The sequence below is a fragment of the Notechis scutatus genome, chromosome 1, assembly GCF_049901735.1.
Source record: "Notechis scutatus isolate UNSWTSFEM ecotype Mainland chromosome 1, rNotScu1.2, whole genome shotgun sequence".
NCBI classification, from domain to species: Eukaryota; Metazoa; Chordata; class Lepidosauria; order Squamata; family Elapidae; genus Notechis; species Notechis scutatus.
In genome coordinates this window covers 289,940,444-289,953,446 of record NC_142009.1, presented here as the reverse complement: position 1 = coordinate 289,953,446, position 13,003 = coordinate 289,940,444, and the positions used below count along the sequence as shown (strand labels likewise).

The window sequence follows — 13,003 nt, the reverse complement described above, 5'->3', positions numbered from 1 at the left end:
TGGCCACCACAAATGTTCTGGAACTCTCCAGAGATTTTAATTTATTGTTGTTTCGGCAGCCAAGATGAATTATAATATTTCATTCTACATCATTTGTCAATTCAGTAACTTGTGTCCTTGATATTGCATAATTTTTATAGATTTTAAAGAAATCTAGCTTTCTCCTTGAATGTTATTGTCACAATGATGCAGTATTGGCTCATTTTACAAAATGCTCCTTGGTCATATCAACTGGTACTGTAATTAGGTTGTAGGATAGGACACAATTTCTGTGTGTGCATTTATTTATTTTTAAATGATTTGCTGTACTTTTGAGCAATTGAGAAATTATGTATCCTTGCAAAATAATAAAAATAATCTCTGTGAATTATCAAAGTACTAGCTGGATACCCATGCTTCGCAATGAAACTTTGTGATTGGGCTATGCAGGAGAAATTAGGTTCGCAATCCGTTGGCTCAGTGGTGGTCAGTGATTGAAACACATAAGGGAATATCGCTCCCACCGCCTTGAGTCTGGAAGTAGTTCCATAGGTGGAAGGCATAGACATTTTGGTGAGATACCGATGTTTAGTACTGTAAGGAGCCCCAGACCACTCCTGAGTCAAGGAGTGGAACATTTGTCAGTTTGAACTGAGGTAATGGAATGTGAGACAACTGGCAGTTGGAACAGAGTTCTTTTCAGGTGGGAAGGGGGAGTAGAACTCCTTAGCATCAGAGTGTGTTAATTACTGTATAAGAAATACGAATGATCTGATGGTCATTTCAAAAAATCCTTTCTTAGAAAGCACCTAGAAGCCAAGAGGAACATACATGCCAAATTTCAAGTTTGTAGACTTTACCGTTCTGGAGATTTCGTGATGAGTGAGTGGTAGTTGGCATATATATATATAGATTGCTGCTGCTATACTACGTTTCTTTCTTTTTCATTGAATTTTGTGAAAACTCCTATATCTGTATGGTGTAGCAGGGAGACTTCAATTTCCCCCAAACAAATAAAACTCCAAAACAAATAACACAAAAATAAAATTAATATTGGCAGGAAAGTGTTTTCACCTTTTCACTACCAAAATACATGCATGATACAGAAACAATTGCATTCTAATTATCAGTCACAACTGAAGGGAAAACTATATTTCCCTAGTGGGAAAGTATTACAACAGGCTGAGAAAAGGTAACATGTCTTGAAGAAAAATGTGATCTTGGCTATGAAAATCAGAACTTCACAAGTACTTATATCCTTGTATCTAACAAAATATTGGTACACTTTCTCACAAAGAGTAATTGGATGTTCAGTTAATAAAACAAGTATCTAAAGAGAACATTAGGGGGGTGTATAAAATTGTAAATAGTATGGAAAAGTGGCTCTCTTATTTTACAATACAATGGCTAGATTCACAAATCACAACAAAGTATGGGTTTGATTGATTTTTGCTTAGTGAACAGCATGAACCTAACTGCTACAGCTTGTAAAGCATGGTATACAGTTCAGTGTTACATAATACAGCCAATTGAAGCTGATTCAGTAAACCATGGATAAATAAACTATCATTTAATGCAGTGTGTGAGCAAGGTCTACAGGTGCATTTTTTTTTTACAAAACATAAATACAAAATGCTTGCTGGGTTAACGTTAAAAATGAACTGACAAATTTAAGTAGCATAGATTTATTTGCTACAAAAATTAAATGGAACTTTTATATTTCTATGTAAGTCAAGGCTAAATAGAACCTATGAATGCATAAAAGAACATTTTTAAACTAAAAATGCTGCACTATATTGAGCCGGATTTATTTCAGCAAGGTAATTGCAATGAATTATATTATTATTATTATTATTATTATTATTATTATTATTATTATTATTATTATTATTATTATTATTATTATTATTATTATTATTATTTATTATTTATTATTTATTATTATTATTATTATTATTATTTATTATTATTATTTATTATTTATTATTATACAATGATTTGGTCTTGGAAATCTATTTAGCAGATTTGATGACACATTACCAAGAAGAAAAGTATTTTCATAATATATGAGGCATCAGTTCTAGCACTCTAGATTGGTCCTAATTTGTATGGGATCTGAAACTTTCCACATTATGTGTAGAAGCTCAAGATTTCAATCACTTAATAAAACGCTGATTCCACTAGGAGCAGCACAACTGTAACTATTACCACTAATTTCAAGGAAGTCAGGCTGATGAATTACAGTGACATTAATTCACTTTGTGTTAATACTGGGGCTTAAAATTAAAGACCTGCTTCCATTTTGGGCACAGCATTACAAAATGGATAAATCTGGCATATTATATCAGGCAGTATGGCTGTGGGAATTAACAGGATACAGAGCTGTAAGAAATAAATAGATTTCCCAACATTTTTTTTTTACTTTCAAGACAAACACCAAACTGGGACAAGGTAGGGAAGGATAGGATTATAAATTAATACTTAATACTGATTAATTCTTAATTAGTAAAAATCTTAATTAATTTGTAGAACATTCAACTTCTGAGATACAGTTTTAAAAAAATATTTAAGAATTTTATTCAGTAGCCATTTTTTTAAAAGCTGAACTATCAAGACCTAGTTACTGGAGGAATGTCTATAATATCTGTTGCAGCAAAAACAAACTTAAGCATTGCATAAATGTATTTATTTCCATATTCATTTTTAGGCAAAAAAAGCTGGCGTATAGCATAAAGGCAATACAAGTATTTGTATGGGGAATTCTGGATGTTGAAATCCACACATCTAGCTAAAGTTGATCAAAACTGCTATAGAATATGGCAGCTGCAAGAGAATGACATACTGACGTTCTAGTCACATATCGGTTGTCGTTATTTAGCAACCATAATTGGGACCAGCAACTAAGTCATTAAGCAAAGAAGCAGCTAAGTGAAATCACAACTGTGCTTATGATCTTGCTTCAGCTTTTCTTTGTTTTACGCACCTGTGAAGTTTGTAAATGTGAGGATTGGTTGCAAAGTTATTTTTTCATCACTGTTGTAACTGCAAACAGCCATTAAACAAGCCAGTTGCTAAATAAGGACTACTTATACTCAGTGGCTGATATAAGATCTTCACAGTTTCTAAATATTTGTAAAAACAAATCTGAAAACTACATCAGTTTTGAAGTGTATCAGACTCAATTGTAGTAGTGTTTTTTAATGGTGCTAATTTTACATTATTTCCCCAGTTGTGACTTCAAGACAAAATTGACACAGACAAAATTACAGCAATGAAAATGTTACAAGCCTCTAATGGGAGAATGACCTTAATCAGTGACTTTGGGCTTTATATATTATCCAGATCCTTCCCTCAAGACACAGAAATATGCTTTTCCTTTCTCAGAATTAATTAAAACCATCCAATGGCTTCACATATAATTAATCCTAATCCAGACTTCTGATTCCAACATTATAAATGACTTGACACTGCTCTTATAAGTTTAACAAAACGGACAACTGACATATACCTAGACAAAACAAAACTGGAAGAATTACTGTATTATGGGATGTGGGAGATCAACTAGCCTTGTCTGGAACAGGCAAAGGTCAAATAATTCTTGATTTATGGCCACAATTGGGTCCAAAAATTCTGTTTCTAAGTGAAACATTTGTTAAGTAAGTTTGCCTCCTTCTTCCCACAGTTAAGTGAATCACGATAGTTGTTAAATTGGTCAAACTGTTGTTAAGTGAATCTGACTTCCCTACTGACTTTGCTTGTCAGAAGGTCACAAAAGGAGATCACATGACCCTGGGACTCTTCCACTGTCATAAGTCAACTGCCAAGCGTCTAAATTTTGATCATATGACCATGGGGATGCTACTATGGTCAGAAGTGTAAAAACTGGTCATAAGTCACTTTTTTCAGTGCCGTTGAACTTTGAACAGCCACTAAACCAACTGTTATAAATTGAGGACTACCTGTATTTAAAGCTACAGAGATTTGTTTAGGCAGCTGATTATCTTTATTAATATGGATGGATGAAATAATTCAAGAGTATTAAGAGTATCAAGAGTTTAGCCAAAGAATATTGTACTTTACCAGTTTTTCTTTTCAATCTCTTTTTAATACACCATTTTTCCAGCCCCTGCCAAGAGAAGAAAGAAAAGCCTCTCGAGGCTGATCTTATCAGACTTTCCCTGGGCTGGAAAAGAGGCCCTTCAATTAACCAAGGATGTGAAGGTTAAGGTCCAACTTCTGACACATTTCCTTCCTGCCATTAGAAGGGAAAGCTCTGGGAGCCCAGATATGGTTGTGAACTGTAAGTTAAAGGAGTTCCCTCCACGCTGCATTCCTTCAATCCAGGTTTCCGCTCCAAGAGCCAAGATGCGAGGGCTGATCTTTGCCTCGCTCGCCCTCTTGCCACCTTTCTCGGGGCTCTGGGGCTCTGCCGAGTTCCCCCAGAGCGACCGCACTTGGTGCCACGCATCCGGGGCCTGCTACAGCGTCCACCTAGGCAGCATGAAGTTTTACCAGGCTCAGAAAACCTGCGCCCAGCACGGGGGAGCTCTGAGCACGGCCAGCAGCCGCACCGAAGTCGGAGTCATCCTCTCTCTGCTGAAAGGACTCGCCAACGAGACGGGCGGCTCTTTGTTTTGGTTGGGCCTGGTGAAGAAAGTCCAGCGGTGCACCCTTGAAGACCTGCCGCTCAGGGGGTTCTCCTGGGTTTCCCCGGGGCTTGAGGAGCCCGGGGCCAACGGGACCGCCGCCACGCCGCCCAAGTGGCTCAGAGAACCGAACAAATCCTGCACGAAGCAGAGGTGCGCCGGGTTGCAAGTCAGTTTGGCCCAACCGCACCTCCATCCGTGGGGCCTGAAGGACCACGACTGCTTCAAGGCAAGCCCGGGTTATATCTGTAAATACAGCTATGCGGGCACGTGCCCCGCCCTCCCCTCGGCTTCTGGCGCCCGCGGAATGGTCTACTACAGGCTGCCTTTTCAGCTTCAAAGCCCGGACATAGAATTCAGCCCTCCGGGGACCAATCTTACTATAAGGTGCCCCGGGCGAGAGGCACGTTTTACTTGCCGCCTGTCGCCCAGCGGCTTCCATTGGGAAGGCACCGAGCAAGACCTGTGCTCCTGTCCCAGCGGCTACTGGAGCCCGAGCAGCGGAGACTGTGCGCAATTCAAGGACTGCTTTAGTGGCCTAGGCGCGTTCCGTTGTTTATGCTCTTGGAGATCCCGCTTGGCGGCCGACGAAAAGAGTTGCGTCGGCGTGACGACGGCGCAACCCAGCGTATCTACTACGAGAGCTACGGGAACTTTCCCTGCCAACAGCACCAGCGGACCTGGTCAAAATGCATCGTTTCTGGAACCGTTTCCCACTCAGGCTTCTGCAAATGCCTTCAACTATATCTTCATCCTGATCACGGTGGCGGTGGTGGCTCTTTCGATTATGGTCATGGCCTCGTTCCAGGTCTTCCAGACCTGCTTCAAGAACTGCTCTTCCAAGAGTTCCCAGCCTACAAAAGATGGTGCTGTGGTTGTAGAAGGCGATCCAGAAGCCTCTGCCACCCGCACCAACTCTGAACGTTCCCTGGGACCCAGCAAAGCAGAGACCATAGCTTCTCAGTAAGATTTTAAGCCAGCCGAACTGAGACAACCATAAGGAGGCTGGAAAGACAATATTAGAATATTTGGAGAAGAAATCCAGTGGGGGACGAAAAGGAGATATTCTTTTGAATATAATAAATGGTAGCAAATGTTGTACGGGTTACATATGTAGACATGGAAGTTATGTTTTTTGTTTGAAGGCAGTTGTGTGTGTTTTTTGACACCATTTGATGAATTAGAACGGTTTTTTTCTTCTAGATGCCCTTGGCAACATTGATCAGAAATCTCTCCTCCCCACCATCTAGATTATTCCCTAAAATAGAAGAGATAAAACGATGAGAAACGACAGTGCATATTTCTTGCAGTGATCCAGCTAGATTGTTGAAAAATGGACTGCTGTAAGTGACTGTGCTGTGTGAAGGCCACCACTTACCTCATTGTATAGTTTCTCTCCTCCCCCTTCCTTAGTACTGCAGCTGAGATCAAGCTGTGTGAACAGTGTTGTGTTGCCTGGAGAAAAGTTCAAGGAGTCAATGCTAATTATATCTACTCTTGCTGTATCTTGCAAGAATTTGAACTGGATGTGCAGGCTCTGCTGTCACTGCCATATTGTCTATAGGGAGAGAAGAACAAGCTAGTAGAACCGATTATAGTTGTAAGAAGTCACTCTTTGTAAGTGGTTTACTCAGTTAATAACCAGGAAGAGTTCCTTGGCATCTAACTTATTCCCATGGAGACTCATTTCTTGGGTTGTACTTTGGATTCTTTTTCCAAAATGGAAAAAGACCTTTTCATTTTTCCAGTTCTTAATAAATATTTTATCTGTGAGTTGACTGATGTGATACTGCATTCATCACTGATTTTCATTGTATGAATATCATATAGTCCTGCATTTTACATGGCTAACTTTTTACTGATAAATTTAATGTGAGACACTTTGGAAAATTCAGGAGATTCAAGGAAAAGGTAGGATATACATTTATAAATTTATTATTATAAATGGAACACCAACAAATGAATGCATGGGAATTTGGTGCTTTACTCCTTCATTGTAAGTATCATGGAGAGGTCAGTTTGAAAATAAACCCAGTAAGGTTAGGAACAGAGAGGCACTATTTAAAGGAAATGTTGATCATCTTTTAGTAGTTTTATTTCAAATGGAGAAGTAGAAAGGTCAAACTCTCTTCTGCTTTTATTAAGAACACCTAAAATTGAGCATTTCAACCAGATAACATTTTAAAGTTAGTATTCAAAAATGTCATATAAAGAGCTTTAATTGGAAACAACTAATTTTATTCAGAAAAGATTGGTAGCCCAGTAATCCAAATTACCATGAATTGAATATAAGACATTATAATCAGATTATCATAGGACAGGTCTTTATAAATCTGAAAGTGGATATCAGATATATTTTGTGCAGAAATATACCTGTAGGATATGAATGCTTTCTTTTGGAATATGCTGGAATAGATCAGAAGGGCAGGGGAAAAACAAATGTTAAAGATTTTCTACTGGGAATACTGGGATTTTCTACTGTTTTGATTTTCCACAGTAAATAAAATGCTAAGTGCCAATGAGCCTATTCACTTTAGTGACCAAGATTGAACTATACTTGCAGTTTTGACCCAGGAATAGTTTTCAACATTCTTAAGCAATATACTGCTAACTGGAGAAAACTTAAAATATGGATGCATTTTGCTTTGTGGAACTATTGTGTCACTTATCCAGTGTGGTGTGTGAAGATTCTGTCTTGCCTGACAACTAGAAAATGCTAATTGTTTCATTATACAAAGGGAAAGAGAGTAATTATGAAAATAAAGACTATATAGACAAATTAGTAAATGTGTTTTTGACAAATGTCTTAGCATTAGAAAGTTTAGTGCATGTTTGTTGATTTTGAGAAAGTATATGATAAAATGAATACAGCGGAATTCAGAAATATTTTGCATGAATAAGGAATTAAAGCTGCTGATGGATGCTAAATGAGACATAATTTTGGAAGTAAAACATGCATTATAATAAAGGCATCTTAATAATTCAACATGGAACAGAGAGTAAGACAAGGTTGTTATGGTGGTTATACTTAGAGGTAAATGTATAAGGAATACTTGTCATGATATTAGTTGTTGGCTGGGTGTGTGAATAATTGTGTACTCTTGTGTGCAAACAATGTTGAATGCTTGGCTGAAAACCTGAATGCTTTTGCAATGAATGTTAGATGTATTGTCTGATATGTCAAGGACTATGGACCTGAAAATTAAGATAACAAAGCCCAAGATAATTGTGTTTGACAAGGAAGATGGAAAGATTGATGGCAAGTTAAACATAAATGTGAAGTAAATGAATTGGTATATCTCTGTACACTATGTACAAAAAATGGAGAGAAGACATGCAAATGATAGTAGAGATAGTGGATAATATGTTTGGTACAAAGAAAAATGTTTAATGAAGGAATGGATAATGGCTGTGAATAAGAATGTGTACTAAACATTTTAGTACATAAATATTTCTCAATCTTGGCAACTCTTAAGATATTTGAACTCCTATCCCAGCTGGCCTACAGGAATTCTTAAAGCTACTAAGGTTGAAAAATACATTGTATGGAAATTGAATCTTACTATATTTGGCAAGCATAAAAGAAAGTTGAATGTAGTTAAAATGGATTATTTAAGAAGTGTATGGTTAAATAAGAGTGGGGATAATGGATGAATGTGGATTGTACACAAAAGTATGAATGTATGAAAGAAGTTTGTGAAGATGGCTTGTTAGGTAGAAGGAAAGGATGATGATCAAACTGCAAAGCAAATAAATGAAGAGTGAGTAAGTGGGCTAAAAGGGAAAATATAGGTAATAACAGATTATGTTGAAGCTAAAGATGAGGTTCAACAAAAAGTGAGAAGTTTAGAGAACAAAAGGCAATCTATAAAGTGGTTAATACATGTGTATGGAAGTAAGAGTGGTTTGGAGATATAATACATGGTATTAGTATAAACCAGGTTTGGCTATATTTTCTTTTCTTAACAGACTTTTTCTTAACCTTTATTTATTTTATTTTATTATTTCTTTTTTCTTTTTTTCCTGTGCTTTTTACGTTTCTTACACTGAGAGGTAATAGAATATTGGATGTATGTATGAACATACTAATTTTATGCAACCTACTTTACTCCCATGCAAATTTGTGCCTTAAGCCTATCTAACCCAATATATATTAACCTTGGTTGAACTGTATTTACATACACACCTAATAAATTTAGAACTAAGCATTATAAAAACCAAGAATTGTTACTGATACAGCTATCATTTTTCATTCATAATATTCAGACCCATGTGGGAAGGGCAGGTGCAAATCTTGTGCACTCATATTAGGATAGAGATGTATCAGATATTAGAAATCATGGAATGGGAGGAAATACCTAGATGTAGAGCTATAATTTTCTGCTTAATTTTATATAAAAGTGCCTAGATATGCATCATGAAACCCTAATCTAAACTAAAATGATTTTTCAGCAAAATCAGTATAATTATTTCCAGTCCATATAATGGCTAGAAAGTGAGGAAAAATGTTCATTTTTTTAATTGAATAAGCAAAGGCTCTTATTGCACAGATACATTTATGAACTGTTCATTTATATTCACTGGTAATTATTTGGATTCTCAACCAACAATGTGGTATGATCAACATATAAAATGCACACCTGCCTTCTTCAAGCAACATACTCCTTACATTATTTAAATGCATTCCTTATACATTTGTCCATATACTTATTAAATAAGCAATAATTGGAGCCATAGATACTGCTTTCCACTGTCCATCATGGCTTTGAACAATCAAGTTTTTCATATAACACTTTTTAGTAACATAGCAAAAGTGTAGATTACATTACAGTCTTGTATCCATACAACATGCATCATTCCTTGCTTATGTAAACTTTGTAAGTTTTGATTTTTTAGTCAGTATGCCACAAACATAACCAAATCCCTGTAGGATTTTTTTTTACATAGAAACTTTATTTGGCTCTAAGAAATGCAAGATCCCTCCAACATGGGATTTCTACCTCCTTTCCCCAAAAAGATCACCCAGAAAGAAAAATATTCAGCTTCTTCTGAACTATTAAGCCACTTCACTACTAGCATTAGAAGAATTGCAACATACAGATACATAAGTAACAGCAGCATCCAGGGAGGTGTGTGTGTGTGTGTGTGTGTGTGTGTGTGTGTGTGTGAGAGAGAGAGAGAGAGAGAGAGAGAGAGAGAAAATGGCAAACTGAGCCCACCCTTTGTGTAAATCCCATGACATCCTATGTAAGCTTAGATGAGGCAGAGCTTCCATCACAATTCTGCTCCAGACGCCTTGCATGTTTCGCTCTCTCCCTGACAATGACTGCTGACAGACAGTATAAAAATAACTTTATACAACAGTAAACTCAGTGTGGTGAATCTCCTCGGGATACTGCAACCTTCATAAATATGAATCAGTTGCCAAGCTCCTGAATTTTGATCACATGACCATGGGGATGCTACAATAGTCATAAGAGTGGAAAATGGTCATTTCATTTTTTTCAGTGCCGTTGTATCTTTGAATGGTCACTAAATGAACTGATGTAAATTGAGGACTACCTGTAGTAAGGGATTGTCCTTGAAGACACCTGGAAACTGCAGCTAATCCAGAATGCAGCAGCACTTGTACCTTTTGGATGCCCCACTGTTCATCTGAGTAACTCCACTCCTATGTGATCTGCAGTGACTTCCAGTTTCTTTCCAGGTGCAAGGTACTGTGTTATCATCTGTAAAATCCTACATGTTGCTTGCAGGACTTCCTTTCCCTGGGGGTATCTGCCCATCCTAGGTTAGCTAGAATGAATGCACTTCAGGTTCCCTCCCTTAAACTTACCACCTGATGGATCTTAGAGCCATACCTTCTTGATGGCCGCCGCAGTCCTTCCAAACAGCCTCTCACTGGAGATCAGGGGAATTCCTCCCTGTTTCGCCTTCTGGTGGGCTGTGAAGACCTGGTTCTTCTCCCAAGCATTGGGCTAGAAGACGGAGGAAGGTGATAGAAGATAAATTAGATAGACAGACAGACACACAATGATAGAAGATAGATAGATAGATAGATAGATAGATAGATAGATAGATAGATAGATAGATAGATAGATAGATATAGATAGATATAGATAAAGAGATAGATAGATGTAGAAAGTCCACACGCCCTTCTCAAAATGCCAGATTTTTAATATGTAAACAAATCAGACCAGGATAAATTACTTCAGAATTTCTTCCACCTTTAATATAGCATAATAGCTGTACAACTAGCTGAATGTCTTTGTCTGCAACTAAACTTCCACTGGTTCTGTTTCTCTCTCCAGCTCCTTCATGGACCCTCATACTCTGCTCTAAGAAGTTGGAAGATCCTTTGGAACAGATTTGAATACACAGCACAAATGCAGTAGAAACAGTTTGCATATGGATTCTGCTCTTAATTTTTTTCCTGGAGGAAAAAAAAGATTACCAAACAAATGACTGTAATTTTGATGAAACTAATCTTTATCAATTCAGTCATCTCTTTCAGATTTATATTAAAATCTAAAAGTAAAGAATTCTATGAGCTCCAGGCACATTCTTAGAAGATTTTTACATTTTGATATATGTCTATATTTAGAATTATATTGTGTGCAAAATTCTTTATATATTAAATGAAGAGACAATTATTTTAAAATGATGTAGTAATATGCAATTGCATAGGAGAGGTATGTGAAATCGTATTTAAAAAATGGGGGTTACTCAATTTTTTTCTGTTACTATTTTTTGTTGAAATTATAGTAAGACTGCAGTTAACTTTTTGTAGGTATGCAGCTTTCATAGGAATCATTAATGTTTTTTAATAACTAATATAGCAGAGATATACTCAAACTTGCTAATTTATGTAAGATGATTAAATATGCAGAATGTTGGATAGCTGATGATAAAAATGCTTTTAATATGTAAAGAAAGCAAGAAGATATGTGAAGTTGTTTATTTCTTAATTTCCTTCATTAAATATTGGCAGAAGAAATCAAAATTTGTACTAGGTATTTTATTTATAATAAATACATATGACTGCTAAGTTTATAATCAAGGCAGCAGTCCTAAGAACACAATATATTGAACAAATTGGTGTATCTTGCAAGGTTGATCTATTATCTGATTTCTGACTCCCTGGTTTTCCACATATGTTTTTATTACTGTACTCTTATATATCTAACTTATCTGTATTTTGTCTTGTTATATATTTACGTCATGTTCTTGATAAGGTCTTATGACTATTCAATTAAATAAACAAACAAACATTTATTTATTATAATGCTTACAGTGTCAAGAAACATGACGTACCTTAGCTTAAAAATGCTAGCTAATAATTCAAATATTTTTAAAAGATATACAGATAGTTCTCAGCTTACAACCATAATCAAGCCCAACAATTCTGTTCCTAAGTGAGAAATTTGTTAAGTGAGATTTGCCCCATTTTATGACTTCTCTTGCCATATTTGTTAAGTGAATCACTGCAGTTGTTAAATTGGTAACACGGTTGTTAAGTGAATCTGGTTTCCCCATTGACTTTGCTTGTCAGAAGGTTGCAGAAGGGGATTATATCCCAGGACACTGCAGCCGTCATAAGTATGAGTCAGGTGTCAAGCATCCTGATCTAAATCACATGGTCATAGGAATGCTGACTTATGACCGTTTTTCATAGGTGTGAAAAACGGTCATAAGTCACTTATTCCAGTGCTGTTGTAACCTTGAACAGTCACTAAGTAAAATGTTGTAAGTCGGGGACTACCTGTATTTACATCTTGTTGCAAATCCACAACAAATCTATGCAAAAACATGGGAGGTTGTGCAATCTGAGAATGGTGCAACTACTCTATGACCTTATGATATCTGCCCGCTTGTGCAGACATTGAAAGGTAACAATCAGCTAAGCTCCTGCTCCAACAAGGGTCTTTTTGCAGCATTTTCTCTGGAGCTTCTAAGCAGAGTGGCTTTACATTTGAAGGACTCCTGACTCACCTCCGCTCTTGTAAGTTCTGTCAGTGTGCCATGTTGCAAAATGTAATAGGCCTTTTTACCATCCGTTTCATTTTTCAGAGATGATTGTACAACTAGCTTTTCTTTTCTGGCCTGAGTCATTGGTCTGGTCTCTCTGACTTACAATAAGAAATGAAGGACGGCAGTAGTTGGAATGTTGATTCTTCGATTTTCCCAATGACGACCTTATCCACCAAAACTCTGAGAATCAGCAAAGAAGAATTGAATGGAGGCTCTAGCACAGGGTGAGAAGAACAATTGCCCATCGTAATAGAAGTAGCCAAGATGAAAAAGTGGAACCATTAAATCATTCTCAGTGTAATCTGTCACATGAGATTCATGTTCTATTACAGGGGTCCCCAAACTTG

The 13,003-nt window shown here is 36.8% G+C and overlaps 1 protein-coding gene across 1 annotated transcript; it reads left to right on the top strand.

Annotated features, from left to right (window-relative positions):
* Positions 1-2,886: 2,886 nt before the first annotated feature.
* CLEC14A (C-type lectin domain containing 14A) lies at positions 2,887-11,628 on the top strand. Its single transcript, XM_087951850.1, has 3 exons — positions 2,887-6,536; positions 10,134-10,339; positions 10,937-11,628. Exon 1 carries the CDS (start codon positions 4,267-4,269, stop codon positions 5,590-5,592), a length of 1,326 nt encoding a protein of 441 aa, XP_087807976.1. The 5' UTR covers positions 2,887-4,266; the 3' UTR covers positions 5,593-6,536; positions 10,134-10,339; positions 10,937-11,628.
* The last annotated feature ends 1,375 nt before the right edge of the window (positions 11,629-13,003 follow it).